This window comes from Mustela putorius, unplaced genomic scaffold (genome assembly GCF_011764305.1).
Source record: "Mustela putorius furo isolate JIRA1106 unplaced genomic scaffold, ASM1176430v1.1 tig00003836_pilon_pilon_pilon, whole genome shotgun sequence".
NCBI lineage: Eukaryota > Metazoa > Chordata > Mammalia > Carnivora > Mustelidae > Mustela > Mustela putorius.
Window position 1 is genome coordinate 9,232,403 of NW_025421989.1, and position 15,252 is coordinate 9,247,654.

The following is a 15,252-nucleotide window of genomic DNA, read 5'->3' on the forward strand; positions in this document are numbered from 1 at the left end:
ATAAGGGTGAGCAGCAGTTGGCAGAACGGCTGTGAATGTGCTCCATTTCCTCCCCACAGCCACCTCCGCAGTGTGGCTCCTCCCTCCCTTCTCCAAGCCAGCTGGGTGGGGGGGGGGGCTGGCTAAGAAGCTGAGAGGGCAGCAGACACCCCTCCTGCACGCCACCGGCCTCACCTGCTTTCCCAGGCTCAGCCCAACCGCTACCTGTGTGGCACCCTCCCACCTCAGAACCTTCCCTTCATGGCTGCATTAGCGCCGAACTCTCTGGGTCTTCGTAGAAGTCAGTGGAAAGTTCCTTGCCCAGAAATAGAGGGACGGATGATGAAACTCCAGGAAACCACAGCTCATCCCCTGCCCAGGCACCCAGCCAAGGGCCAACCTGCTAGGCTTAGGACCTACTTCTGGCCTTGCTACATGTCCAGAGACCTTGGACGAGTCACTGACCATGTGTCCCGTATGTTCAGTTGTAGATGGGACACCAGCTACACAGCCACACCCCTCCGGGGCCTCCAGGAGCAAGAATGAGCTGGCAGGGGCAAAACACTGGTAAGGTTTAAAAATGAAGCATCTGTACAAATGTACATGTTGATGGTGGTTCAGCCCAGCTAGAGGTGCTTCTGCTTGGAGGAATCCAACACATGAATATTCAGACACATACATTGTTGCATGATTCGAAGAGTACCTTCTGTACCTTGCTGAAAATATGATTCAGTTCACCAAAATACAACACTGTGCTCACATTTTAAAGTGAAACACAGAATACACAGCTTCTGTAATTGAACTTTGTGTTTGCCTCAGTTGCATTCCATAAAGGAGGCCTGTGGCGGACAGGTCTACAGTCCTTTTGATTTAGGATTATAAGGGAGATTGTCCTAGTAACTGTGCTCCTGCCTCTTTAAGAACAGAAGTTCCTTTAATTGCAGATAAGCAGGAAGTGCCCCTACTCTATCTTGGCTGTGTGTTTCACTTCCTTTCAGAGGTGTTTTCTTACTAAAGAAACCCCAAGTCCAAGGTCACGTCTATTTCTTTCAAAGGCAGACTCAACTGCCTTTGTATTGGTTTTATGAAATTTCTGGAGCAAGAAAATATACACATTTTTTTCTTTTACTTTTTATTTTTAAATAGCCTTTATCTTCTAGAGCAGTTTTATGTTCACAGTAAAACTGAGCGGAAAGTACAGAGACTTCCCATATGCCCCTGCCTGCACATGTGCACAGCCTCCCCCATTATTTACACAATATATATTTTTTTTAAGATTTTAGTTATTTATTTGACAGACAGAGATCACAAGTAGGAAGAGAGGCAGGCAGGCAGAGAGAGAGGGTGGGGGAAGCAGGCTCCCCGCTGAGCAGAGAGCCCCAATACAGGGCTGGATCCCAGGACCCTATCCCAGGACCCTGGGATCATGACCTGAGCTGAAAGCAGAGGCTTAACCCACTGAGCCACCCAGGCGCTCCATTATTTTTGAAATTATAGAAAAGATGAAGGTAAAACATAAATGGTATTTGAAATATTTTAAAATATATAAGTAATACATGCTTCCAGTAAAGATGCAAGTGGTAGAAGATTCTCCATTCCCCTTCCCCAGAGGTAACTTCTGTTAATAGCTCTTAAAATTCCGTTCTGGAAATTGTCTCTATAACCTCACTTTCATATTACATGGAGGTAGATCCTACAATATTTAGAGGGTTCCTTTTTTTCTACTTAGGAGTATACTTGAGGAGCGCCTGGCTGGCTCTGTTGGTGGAGCATGCGACTCTTGACCTCAGGGTCGTAGGTTTGAACCCCATGTTGGGTACAGAGATTTGGTAAAAAAAACAAAAAAAAAATTTTAAGAAAAAGGTATACTTTAGCTATCCTTCCAGGACATCATGAATAAAGCTGCCTCAATCTTTTTCTCGCGCTTTTTTTTTTTTTTTTTTTTTTAAGATTTTATTTAGAGAGAGAGAGAGAGACCGAGCAGGGGCAGGGGTAGCGGGGCTCTATCCCATGACCCAAGATCATGACCTAACCCAAAACCCCAAGATCACGACCTCAGCCCAAACCAAGAGTCAGATGCTCAACCAACTGAGCGACCCAGGCGCCCCTCAGTCATTTTGTAAGGGCTGCATAAATTTCTGTCCTGTATTTAACTCATCTAATTAACGTACACTTAGGTTAATTCTAGCGCTTCCTGTTACCTACAATGGAGCTAACTATGGGGAAGCTATGGGGAAAGCTATAGGGAAAAGCTACTGGGAAGTCATGGGGAAAAGATATCTGGGTGTGTACAAATATAAGACAAATCTTGGTGTATCTGTCCGAATACGGCCCTAGAAAACATTTCTAACAGTGGAACTGCTGGATCAAACTGGAAATGCTGTTTTGATTTTGAGAGTGGCTGGTACCCCTGAAAAATCTTTACCGGTTTACACTTCCAGCAAGGGCAAGCGGGCGCCACTCTCACTCTCCTTGCCCTGCCTTCTGCCCAACCTCAGCACTCACCCTTTTCTTGTCTGTCAAAGGGGGCAGAAAGGGCCTGATTGTTTGATTTGCATCTGAAAGCCTGCTAACCGAGGGCCTTTCCCGCATCCGAGAGGAGAGGCTTCGGGGCCAGACCAGAGGGAGCTGGATGCCATCCCCGTTCAGGCACTTGCCCATAGTGATGGCCAAGGCCTCAGTCTTCCCATCTGTAAAACAAGCATCCTGGGACGCCTGGATGGCCTAGTTGGTGAAGCGTCTGCCTTGGTTCTGGCGGTGATCTCAGGGTCGTGGGATCGAGCCCCGCATAAGGCTCTTTGCATACCCTGCTGCTCCCCGGGCTTGTCTGTGCACTCTCTCTCTGACAAGTAAATAAAATCCAAAACAATAATTATTAAATAAAAAAATAAAATAAAATAAGCATCCTAAGACCAAGACGTGGGGTGATGGAAAGGCTCCAACAAAGCAACAGAAGTAGACAGCACGACAAAGTCAGCGTGTTTCCCATCAGAGCAAAACAAAAACCAGAAAACCGGATTCCTTCGTCTTTGCTGCCCCTGCTTGAGGGAGGAAAATGCAAATAAAATGCTGAAAGAGAAAACTGAAATGATCGCATCAAGCAGTCCATGGGACTAGCATGGAACATCTCGGAGTTTCTCTTCTGTAAGATGGGGTGTCCACTGCACCCAGCCCCGTCACTCAGGGAATTAAAAAGCCCATGGGACAGTGCCCAGCTCCGGCAAGCACTCCGGATGACCTGTGTGGTTACTCCTAGCCATGGATCCCCCACCCCCGAAGTGCTCAGCCCACGCCCCCCAGCAAGACCAGTGAAGTCCCCTCCATTCTGGATGACTCGCAGCACCTACTAAATGCTGGCCTGGTTGAAGGCCCTTGGGAGCCATAAACACCAAAGTAGGGGCACTGGTTGGAAGGGCAACCTCCAATCCAAGTGCCTTGTAAGTGGGTTTGGCGCTGACACGGGGTCGCAGACTCATGTGGGTTTGGGCATGGAATTCACCGCCCCCGAGGCTACACGTAATCCCATCAGTACTGGGGGCTCTGGTCTCAATATTCGGATCTTCTCCAAATTCACCTGTTGCCAGCATATCCCCCACGGCGGGGATAGCAGGAGGCAGGCCTTGGAGAGGTGACTAGGTCAGGAGGGTAGAGCCTTCCTGAACGGGACCGCCCTTGCGCTCCTAGGAGAGAAATAAACATCTGTTGTTTGTAAGCCCACCCGCGTGTGTGTGCGATTTCCTCGGGGCAGCTTGAATGAACGAGGACACGGCCACACCACCGAGGGGGCAGAGATGCGGGAAAGAGCGTGTCTCAAAAACAAAGAGCTTCACAGTGGAGAAACCAGGCAGGTAACACCACCCGGTGATCGAAGTGAACACCCCACCCCAGTAACGGGTCAGGCCAACACCGTGCGCGTCCGGATTAGAGAGGCCGAGAAGGTCGCAGCCTCCCTCGCGTGGGATTCCTGCCAACATGGCCAAGCCCACATTAACCATCAGGAGACGTCAGACAGTCCTGAATCAAGGGGAATTCCACAGAACAAGTGGCCTGTCGTCTTCATGCCGTGGAAGAGCCGGAGAAGCTGGGGAAGCTCTAAATTGAGACACTAAAGGGACAGGAGGACTGAATGCCAGGCAGGCTCCTGGGCTGGGATCTGGACCAGAAGGAAAAGTTGTTTTAAGGACATTATTGGGCTAACAGGCAAAAATTGAATAAGATTTGTAGAAGAGATGGCAGGAGCGTAGCAATGGGAGGCTTCCTCCTCCTGATCGCTGGACTGTGGCTGTGGTGGAGAGGGTCTTGTTTTCTGGGAGATTGTAACTTGCTCTCGGGGTTTAGAAGATACATAGAATGATACAGCAAATGGGGCAAAATATTAACAACTGATGAATCTGGCGGCAGGACGTATAGGAATTTTTCATTGTAGTTTTGCAACTTTTCTGTAAGTCACCTCATTATCATAAACAAGCAGGCACTGTCCAAGGGGCTCACCAGGAATAACAGACACTCCTACCACCAGGGAAATGGGAAGGGTTTAAACCAAGGGCAGTCGCATTCCTTCCAGAGGCAACGCAAAACCAGATCCAGCCTTCTAGCTCTAAAAGGCATTTGTGCCTGCTCAGCAGGGAGCCTGTTTCCTCCTCTCTCTCTGCCTGCTTCTCTGCCTACTTGTGATCTCTGTCTGTCAAATAAATAAAGAAAATCTTTAAAAAAAAAAAATAAGAGGCATTTGTGCAAACATCGCTGTAGAGTGCAAAATATGATATTCAAACATTAAAATACCTCCTTCTGGCCCAAACTAAAATTGTGCCCCAGTCTGTAAGTAGACAGATAAATAGGAAGATTTATGTCCAAATGTGTGCTTTTTCTTTGAGCCAAGGACTATGAGTAGTTTAAAATGGGGGGGGGGGGGGCTGTATGTCGGGGAAGCCATTTTCATGAATGAGTAAATTTAGATCTTTGGAAGCCAAGCATGCAGGTTCAAATCTGAGCAATGGATTCTTGGATGACAAAACTAACTAACAAAAAACCATGCACAACAAAACCCAGGCATGCTGCTGTTTACTTAGCCTCGGGAACACCTCCAGTACCAAGAGTCATCCTTGGGCAGGTCACTTATCCTCTGTGGGCTGGGTTTCTTCCTCTGAAAAAGAAAAAAAAATTCATACCAATACCAGGCCCTTTATCTGCACAAGACTGCTTTAAGGATAAAATGACACAAACGATAAAAAAGTGCATTGACAAAGTTCACAAACACCAGATAAATGCGACTTGTATTACGTAAGGCATTATTGGAGCCCAAGATGTAAGGTGGCACCTATAAGCTGGTCTTTTTTTTTTTTTTTTTTCCCCCAACTGTTGTCCCACTGACTGGTTTCTCTGAGCTGGTGCCTAAGCCCTTTGGAGTAAACCACTAGTATGGGGAATTACGTTTCCAAAGCAAATATTCGGTGGTTTATCTGGTCCCTAGAAGGCCACCCCACCATCTCTTCCCATTCCCTCCCAGAAATTCTCTTGGTGACTTTTTCTCATTTGAGAGACCACCCCCCCTTCCCTTCAACAGACTAGGGCCCACAGACATCCAGGAGAGCTTTGCAGACAATCCGGGGGGTCCATGAATTTGGAAAGGGAAAAGATTGTATCTTTTCATTCCCCTCAAAGAGCATTAACCTTTCCTTCAAGGACACCGGGCAGGCAACTCTCTAAGCATGGGCTGCCCTAACAAAACTCCAGGCAAACAGCAGCTTAAACAACACACATGAATTTCTCACCATTCTGGAGGCTGGGAAGTCCAAGATCAAGGCACAGGTGCATTTGGTTCCTGATGAGAACCTGTTTTCTTGCTTGACTTATGGGCAGCTGCCTTCCTTCAGGCAAACGTTCAGTCCATAACAGCAAGGAAGCTCGCTAGCATTAGCAGTTCCTGTGACTGTGTCAACAACAGACACCACAGATATTTTTATATCTGTTAACATTTTGCAGATATCTACACACTCCCCACTATTTTCAATTTATGCTGGATCTGAGACCGACTATCGGCTTGTGTTATTTAATGCACAAAGAAGCACGGAGATGACTCCATCACAGTGTTTTAAAGCTCTTTGGTAGCTCTTCGGGAATCTAATTGCTTTCATTTACTTTTTTTAAAAATTTACGCATTTACATAATTCTGAGAAAGGGTCTCTGGGCTTCATCAGATTGGTGTGACAGAAAGAGTTAAGAACCGACTCTCCCTCGGCCCCCAACTCCCCTCCCATTTCCTCTGAACCAGACACAGGGGTGTGAGGAAATGGGGCTATGATTTCCTTTCTTCTCTCTCTCTCTCTCTCCTTACACCCCCCCTTTTTTAAATCGAGGTAAAGTTCACATAACATGAAACTAACACTTTGAGAGCAAACAGTTCGGTGACTTTTCATACATCACAGTGTTGCCCAGCCCCCCTCCTTTGTCTAGTTCCCAGCCATTTTCATCACCCTAAAATGAAACCTTGTATACCCACCGGGCAGGTGCTCCCCTTGGCTCCTCCCTCCCCCTGCCCCCTCAGCCCTTGGCCACCTCCAATCTCCTTCTCTCTCTATGGATTTGTCCATTCTGGATGTTCCACATAATTGGAATCCTACCATATGTGGTCTGTAGGACCTACCTGGCTTCTTTCACTCAGCATCTCTCCAGGTTCACCCATGTTGTAGCGTGCACAGACTTCGTTCCTTTTTATGGCGGAATACTGTCCCATCGGATGACTACACTACCTGTCATCTAGCCATTCATTCGTCCATGGGCATTTGGCTCTTTCCACCTTTGGGCTATTGGATTGGTGTTGCTATGAACAAGAAGATGAATATTTGTTTGAATACGTGCTTTCGATTGAATCTGTTTGCTAAAGTGAGATTTAGCAACTTAACTGGACGGTCTGTCTGTGAATCTCCATTGTCCATGTCACCTTTCCAGTTCAGACAATCGAGTCCCGGCTGTAAATGCCACAGGAAAAGCCTAGAACTCAAGCATTCTTTCCTGGTGTTTCATTTGCCCCGTGTTTGGCCTCTGTGCAGAAAAAAAAAAAAAAAAAAAAAAAAAAAAAGACATCCTCCTCTTCTTGTCTCGATACAAATTTTAACTGTGGAATTCCTCCCCAGGAAAGCTTCCGGAGAGTGAAGGAATCAGAGCTGGAGAAGTGGGCGGAGATGGCCATAAAGCCTTGCTCCTTTGTGGTCTTGGTACATGCAGGGGAGTTCTGATGCGCAAGGAAGCCTAGAGGGATAGGCATTCCTTGGACAGGACAAAACCACCAGGCAGGAAGGAAGGGAAGAGAAGGTGTCCGTACTTGGCACGGGGCCCTAGAAATGTGTGGCCATCAACAGCTTCAAGAACAACTAGGCTCAGCTGGGAGATTAGCAGAGGCCACAGAGGCTGAACCATCCTGTGCACACCTGCAGACCCGTATTTCTCAGGAAATACCAGAGAGGGCATTGCAGGCAGAGCAAGGGGCCTATGAAAAATGGGCCCATTCCTGGGTCCTAGGAAAAGCTAGGGCACCGGGGGCACCCAGAGAATGAGAATGAGAGGGGCTGGACTGGCTTCGTAACTGGTACGAAATGAAAGCGTGGGGCCCTTTGCTCAAAATTATTAACAATTTCAAGATGGCGACAGCTGAGCATGAAGCCGAGGGAAGGGTCTCTGTGAGTGTGAGGGCCTCGTGCCACCACATAGGGCCCACGCCCTTGGAGCCAGCCCCGCAGAGGGGAGAGGGTCCGGGTCAGCCAAGGAGGTTGACCTTGGCCTATGTGATCAAATCTGGTGCCCACCTGTGCTTCGTTTTTTCCTTACACAAAGCCACCAGCCGCCTTCCGCTGATGGTGTGAGAGCTGCGTTCTCTGGAAAAGGCACTGACGTCCCCAGAAGCAGCAGCATATTAAAACACCTGAACACTTACTACTTGCTAATGGTCATTCTGTTTCACGACAGGATAAAAATTCTATCTCTTGTAACCTAGAGGGCCATCGAGAGTGTGTAATGCCTCCCCTTTTAGTGTGACTTGACCTGCCAATTTTTTGTGACCTCGTGTAATATGAATGACTGAATATTAATATTAATATTAAGGTAGAGAAAAGCTGTGTGAAACTGCCAGTGTTTCAAGATCAGATTACCTTCACTGCGAAGGCACTGGGTTCGGTCGGATGGGGCAGAGGGCAGACTGAATTTCTGTAATGAAATCATCTGAAAATTGAAGCAGGCTGCTTTTTAATGTGTATGATATATGACTATGATATCTGTGTTTCAAAGTTTTAGTGATGGAGAAGTTGCATGGTTTATTGTGATGGGATATAACCTTCCCCTCGGTAGGCCTACACAACAAAATCTAAGGGCCTTATCTTGGGATTCTAGAACAGCGGAGTGTTTAACTGACGCGGCTTGTGAACTAGCCAATCTGAGTTCGAACCCACAGCATCTGGCTTTTGCTGTGTGGTTGTGGGTACATTATTTCATCTCCCCAGAACTCCCTCATCGGCAAAATGAGGAACATAAGAGTGCCTCTGTCACAGGGCTGTGTAAGGGTTTGGGGAGATTAAACACGGAGAGCTCCCATCTATTATTATTATCGTTATTACTTTATTATTGAACCTGCCCCCTGCCTGCCTCTCCACATTATTTCCCGTCATTTTCTCTCATTCTGCCCAAGCCCCCGCCAAACTAAGCTACTCACTGCCTCCTGTGTATGCTGGAAGCTTCTCTGCTGGCTTTTTCCTGCCCTTGCTGTGCATAAACTGAGCAACCACTTGGAGGGGATGTTGTAGAGGCGAATTCAAGCCACGGGGAGGGAACTTGGTTGAGTGAGATCCCCCTTAAAGTTCCTCTTGGCTCTCAGAGTCCATGGGATGGACACAGTGAGCAGGAAAGCCAGCGGCACGGCAAGTTCGACATGACATGCTGGAGAGCTGCCTTTGGCTCCTCTAGGCTCCTCTCGGCTTCCCCTGCACTCATTGTAGCACACTAGCCCAGGGAGCCTTCCGTTACCATCACACGGAGCACCGGTGGAGCTGCGGCAGGTGGGAGTCCCCGAAACACTCTGGGGTTGGGGACACAGGGCCCCAGGGGCGGGCAGAGGCTCCTGAGACTGGTGGGTGTGTTTGATGGCGCAAAGGCTGGCTTAGATTCTCGGAGCTTCAGGGTTTTCCGGAGTGCAATTCTGGTAGTCGTGCCCACTGCAGAGGGTGAGAATTGAAGTAGGTGTTATATACAGACAGCCTGCCCAATATCCCTTCCTGCGTGGGGGCAGGGGGCCTAGGGCTGTGTCTCTAAGGGGATTTACATGAACGGATAGAGATTGCGGGGTCACCGGGGATAGTGGGGCGCAGGCAGGTAGGGCAGCTGGGAGGAGGCCCTGAAACTAAGACAAAGAGGCCTGGTCACTTTCTCCTGTTCCTTTCCTTCTTCTGGGCAGCGCTCTGCACTGAATTTAATAGCTTAAAAATAATAGGACTAATTTTCACATACCCAGACTTCCGTGGCTGTTTCTCTAGCTTTGCAAATAGCTACACATGTGTCCCAGGCCCACCCTGGAAAGGCAAATAAGACAGGGTGTGCCCTGAGCCCTCTTCCTGGTGCCACCAGGCATGGGCTTTGGAGGAGGGCCACCGTCCAAGACATGCTCTCTTCTTGGCACATGGGTGGCCGGGGTCTACAAGCTGTGGAAGGCCGGGCCAGCGGCTAGTGGGTGCTTCACCCATCTTCTCCCCGAGAGCCCCGAGCTGGGAGTGCATCCTGCTCCCAGCTGCTTTCAACCTTGATCTTTTCACTTGGGATCGAAACCCCCATGGTGATCGTGCCCAGCACGCACTAACCCACTTACAGCAGTAGCTTCGGGGAGGCGAGAGTTACCCCTGATGCGTGGGACGTTAATAGTGACAGCTTTGAACGATCTGGGGAAGGAAGCAAGGTGGCTGGAGCCACAGGGTCAGAGCTTGGCCCAGCTGGGTTCTGGGACCTTCCTCACTCGAGCAAGTCAGCTCAACGCAAGGCCATAGCTGTTCATTGAGTCGGTGCCCTCTCCCCAGTGCCATGGGAAACACAGCAGCCTGTCCCCTCACGCGCTTCCTAATGGTTCTCGGGGGCAGACTTGGGGGACCGGGGGCACGGGGTGTGAAGACTTTTATGAACCCCTTAACACAAATAACAGAGAGTAGCTACCGGCTGAGTTATCACAAGGATGGATCTCTAAGCTCAGTTGCCCTATCTGTAAACTAATAAATCCTAATAAATCCTGTCAACTAACTAAATCCTCAAGCGGGGAGGACAGCAGGGTGGGCGGAGGCCGGAAGCAAACGTACAGCACCCGTGACTGGGTCTGCCTCTGACAAGGCATCACCCCGTGGGGGTGAGTTTTTATGTGCCATGAAAATAACAAAAGATCTCATTTTTACTGGTACTTTTTAAGAGAAACGATGACTCTAAAAACCTCTAAAATTTGCAATCCTAAACACTAAATATTAATTTTTTTCCTCAAATTTTTATCCTAAATAACAATAATACAAAGCGCTCACAAGTGTCATGCACTGTCCTAAGCCTTTAGGGCTCCCCAGGAGCCCAGTGACGTAGGGTCTTGCAATGGTCCCATTTTACAGATGAGAAAACGTGGGCCCAGAAAATTAATTCACATGGCCAGGGTCATACAACCCTTACAAATATTCCTTTAGTGTGTGTTCCCCGTCATCTGCCTCTTCCTCCCTGCCGGCTTCCTCTAGGTCGCTGACTAGGGCCAAGGCAGGCCCAGTCTGGAAGACTCCCTTCTTCTTAACAAGTGGCCGCCTTTTTCTTTCTGTCACTAAACACAACAGGAGGCCGCTTGGTACGGGACTAGAAAAATTCTCCAGGCATTGCCAAATTTCCACTCCTCTGTCTCTTCTGGAAATACAGCTCTGTAAGGCCCAAGTCTTTCTGAGGAAAGGACCTTGGGTTGGTAGTGGCCTTCCCTTGTATCCAGAGACACCGGGGGAGGAAAGAAGTGATTTTTGACAGCAGCTGAGTGAGGCAACATGGAATCCGGAACCTACAGAGATAGTGTTTCGTGCAGCTGCTTGCTGCCACGGGCCAAGAATTCATGCTGCGTGATCTCTAATGGGCTTCCACAGTGAGGGGGACTCTCAGGCCAGTCATCCAGGGCAGGGTCAGGGGGGGAGGTGTAACCAAAGAGGTGACATCCTGTTTGGAGAGCAGAATGGCGGCCACCCACCAGAGCATGAACTGGGGAGCCAGACAGTCACCTGCCCCTGGCCCCCCTCCTACCTCCCCCCCACAACCAAGAAGAAAGTCAAGTGGATAAAGAAATGGGGAAGTCCGAGCTGAGCTGCTCAGTAGTGGCCTTTGAGGGTCTATAGAACACTTGACTTTAATCCCCAGGGGACAAAAGCCTCGGCCATAAACATGATCTGCAAGGGGTTTTCTGGAAACATTTCTTCAAGGTTGCTGAAAGGGATAAGTCTTGCGCCTACTGCTTTGGGTCTTAAAATAATCTCAAGTAGGTCTTTTCTAACCCGCGGCTCTTTTTGCTTTCACGTGCCATTTGCGGGCCCAGGGCACGGTACTGGAGACTGATTTCGGCGGCAAGGGGGTCACTGGTACTCACAGGCAAGGTGCCATTTTGAAAATTGCTCTTCTCTATCGAAATCTCCTGTATTTCCGGATGTAACTTAGAAGTGCACTTCAAAAACATCTTGTGCTGCAAAGGCTCTCTTCAAGACAGTGAGATGGTTAAATTTAATCTTTCGATTTCAGAGATGCTGGTATTGCAGTCTTTGGCACTGGGCACGAGCCTCCTTAGCAATCGCCTTATTGTTAGGCAGTAAGTCAATAGCAGAGCTTGAGCTTGACTTACTTTTCTAAGCGGGGAGGCGTCGTACGCTATAAAATGCAGGTAGATGAACCTCCAACCAGCAAATACTCCGGTTATTTGATTCGGGTGCTCGCTTAAAAAAAATTACAGCGATCAAAAAAATACGCCTGTTACAGTGAGGCAGCTTTTGGGAAAAGAATCACTTAAGGGTGCTTTACCTCCCACCCAATTTCAGGAGAAGCCAGTTGAGGAGACAAAGAGGGCCGGGGTGGGGCGAAGGCCCTCGGCCCGCTCGAAAGCTGAGTCACAGGAATCGCACCCCTGCAGTGGGCGAGGCCCTCCAGCGCGGCCACCGCGCCCTCGCCCGGGGATGTCCGCACCAGACAAAGCCGGCTTCGCAGTGAGGGAATGCCTGTGCCCCTAGGTACCGGCCAAACCCTCAGTTACCCTGCCCCGTCCCCAAGAGCAGGTTTGCGCGGCTGTTGCAAAAATCCATTATGATAAAATAGACAGGAGGCGGGGGAAACGCAGGATGCAGGAAGCGCTGGGGGGAGGGGGCTTTGGCTCCTTTTAATTTTCCGCCATCGTGGCGGTTAGGGTGCACCGGTGCACGCCGGGCGGGGGTCCCCCAAACGCCAGGCCGGCCCCCGGACCGGGCGGAGATCAGGCGCGAAGGAGTTAAGCGGGCCAGCGGGTGACGTCACCTCATTTACATACGAGCGTGCATAAAGCAGCGCGCGGCGCGCCCCACCCGGCATTCGGCGGCGGCTCCTGAGCAGACCGGTCTTCTCTCGCTCGCGCTCCTCGCTCCGGTGAGCCCCGGGGTCCCTGCCTGCTGCCTCGGTCCCTTCGCGCCCGTCTCCCTGCGGAGGCGTCCCTACAGCCCAGCCCAGGGGTCCTCCCGGGAAGCCTGCCTTGGGGCCTAGGGAATGCCAGGCCCTTCCAGATGCTGGGGTACGGGGTCGAGAACTTGGTGGTCTAAAGACCACCCCCCCAAACCGGGCGTTTGGCCGTGCAGCTCCGAGGGAGCATTTTTCTTCTCCTACCCACTGCCCCCCCCCCATCCCACCCCGGGCATTCTGCACTGCCTCTTAGCGGGTGATGGAGCTGGAACAGAAAAATCCTTTGTTCTAACGCCCACCCACCCGAGCCGGGAGCTTTGACAATTAACGTTTTTACTGTAGTCTGTGATGGCTTCTTGCACTCCCGTCTGTCCAGATTTAGGGTGGCTGGGCCATAATGGGGAGGACGGACATCCAACCCTTCTTGCAGGGGAATGGGTGCCGGGGTTGCCGAATTGCCCGTAAACGCAGGTCAGGGCTGGTTTTCGGGGTGTGGGGCCGCTTTGTGGGCGGCCGGCTGCATTGTTGAGCGCGAGCTAGGCGGCGGTAGGGCGGTGGTCGGGGTGCCGGCTGCTGCTGCCGCCTTTGTGAGCAGAGGAGAAAAGCAGCACGGGCCCGCATCTCTGGGGGAGACCCATGTAAAATGGAAGCATTGTGCAGCCTCGGCCTCATTTTAAGAATTTCTACTCGATCCCACCCCCCACCCCTACCCCACTTGACATGGTTTCACTCTTCTAGCCAGATTTGAATTTTGGGACATTGTAATTGACACCCACGGTAGTCAATCTTCTTATTCCGGAAGATTTGCCTCCTAATGAGGCGGCGATTTTCCCAGTTTGTTCCCCCGCATTTGGAAATAATGAAAAGGGGTTCTTTTTTTGTGTGTAGCAAGAGGACGAGCTGTAGCCTTCCATGAAAGCGGAAGGAGGGAGAGGTGGGGTTTCAGGCGGGGGATGCGAGGGCAAAAGCGCATTTCTGAGCCGGGGGAGACAAGGGTGGATCGCTCGCTCGATCTCAACCCCTCTCTTGGCTTTGTATATGCAGCTTCCTCTGCAACCATGTCTGACAAACCCGATATGGCTGAGATTGAGAAATTCGATAAGTCGAAATTGAAGAAGACAGAAACACAAGAGAAAAATCCACTGCCTTCAAAAGAAAGTAAGCCCCCCCCCCACCCCAGAGAAAAATGTTGGGCGGGAGGGAGGAGGGGAGGGGCTGGGAGCAGGACCGCGACTCGGGAGGGGGGAGGGGGGGTGGGGAACCAGGGAGTGCGGGGGAGGAGCTGACAGTTTTTATGATAAATGTGGTTTGGAAAGGTTAATTAAGAATTTTTTGCAGCCAACAAACAACAGGGCTTTAATAATTTAATAATGACGGGATGTTTGGTATACTATATTAATATGCACTATTATACCATTTTATCTGTTAAATGGTTTTTTAATGGTCCTATTTTACGATGGGATGACTTGATACTTGGACTTTTATGATACGGGAAGATAACTAAACGAAAAGTACGATCATCTTACGCTTCAACACTAGGCTGTACTGAGTCTGCCTAATGTGCTCCCTCCATCTTTCTTTTTTTTTTTCCTGCCCCAGCGATTGAACAGGAGAAGCAAGCGGGCGAATCGTAATGAGGCGGGCGCCGCCGATATGCACTGTACATTCCACAAGCATTGCCTTCTTATTTTACTTCTTTTAGCTGTTTAACTTTGTAAGATGCAAAGAGGTTGGATCAAGTTTAAATGACTGTGCTGCCCCTTTTCACATCAAAGAATGGAGAACTACTGACAACGAAGGCACCTGCCGCTCCCATCTGCCTGGCTGGCTGGCAGGGAAGGAAAAGAACTTGCATGTTGGTGAAGGAAGAAGCTGGGTGGGAGGACAGGGAAGAGTAGAGGAAAAATCCGGCTGGTCCAAGATGTCCTGCAGGCTGTAAAACGCAGTTTAATCAGAGTGCCATTTTTTTGTTCAAATGATTTTAATTATTGGAATGCACAATTTTTTTAATATGCAATAAAAAGTTTTAAAACCTGGTTGGTTGTGACTGTTTGGTGTCTGGAAGGAGCGGCCTAGTGGTACATGAATACCTCATGGGTACTAAGGTGATGGGAAGGTAAATTTTTTTGGGCTACTTGAATTCCTAGTAGGAGTTGGAGGAAAACATTTGCAGTTCTTGGATTTCATAGGGTTTGCTAAGCCAACAAAATTGCATCTGATCGGGGGAAAAAGAAAGGACTGGTAATTCACAACAGTGGGTTTCAAGTGTCAAACCAAAGTTGGTTATGTAGTAGCCGGTTACCAGCGTTGACACAATTAGGATTTAAGCAGTTTGTCATAAGGGAAAAAATATTTTTAACAGCTGCTTTGTAGAATTCAAGACGTGTTTCCTCGCCTAATGGCTGGTTCCAGCATTCAAAATTGCGTTCATAAGGGGATCTGTACACTTAAGATTAATGAATATAATTTTAAAATTATGGAGTCCTCCATTTGGATGATGAGAACAATCTTTGGATTTAGAGGACATTAGGACAAGGATGAAATTTGTGTTAAGTTTAAATTCCCTGGAATTTTCATTGGTAACTCTTGAGGCTTTGTTGTTGA

General features: G+C 49.2%; 1 protein-coding gene and 1 long non-coding RNA gene across 4 annotated transcripts; one reads left to right on the top strand and one right to left on the bottom strand.

Moving 5' to 3' along the window:
- Positions 1-1,980: 1,980 nt before the first annotated feature.
- LOC101686669 lies at positions 1,981-12,046 on the bottom strand. Of its 3 annotated transcripts, XR_006609458.1 has the most exons (6): positions 11,600-12,046; positions 8,681-9,179; positions 6,623-7,020; positions 5,751-5,908; positions 5,045-5,122; positions 1,981-3,659 (listed from the first exon to the last, which is right to left on the bottom strand). It is a non-coding gene; the product is annotated as an uncharacterized LOC101686669 (long non-coding RNA). The 3 variants fall into 3 exon arrangements; XR_001180573.2 differs by lacking the exon at positions 1,981-3,659 and having other exon boundaries at positions 5,024-5,122; positions 6,623-6,799; XR_001180572.2 differs by lacking the exon at positions 1,981-3,659 and having other exon boundaries at positions 5,024-5,122.
- A 421-nt stretch (positions 12,047-12,467) lies between these two features.
- On the top strand, positions 12,468-14,684 carry TMSB4X (thymosin beta 4 X-linked). The gene is made up of 3 exons (XM_013059598.2): positions 12,468-12,618; positions 13,693-13,806; positions 14,248-14,684. Exons 2-3 carry the CDS (start codon positions 13,707-13,709, stop codon positions 14,280-14,282), a joined length of 135 nt encoding a protein of 44 aa, XP_012915052.1. The 5' UTR covers positions 12,468-12,618; positions 13,693-13,706; the 3' UTR covers positions 14,283-14,684.
- Positions 14,685-15,252: the final 568 nt, after the last annotated feature.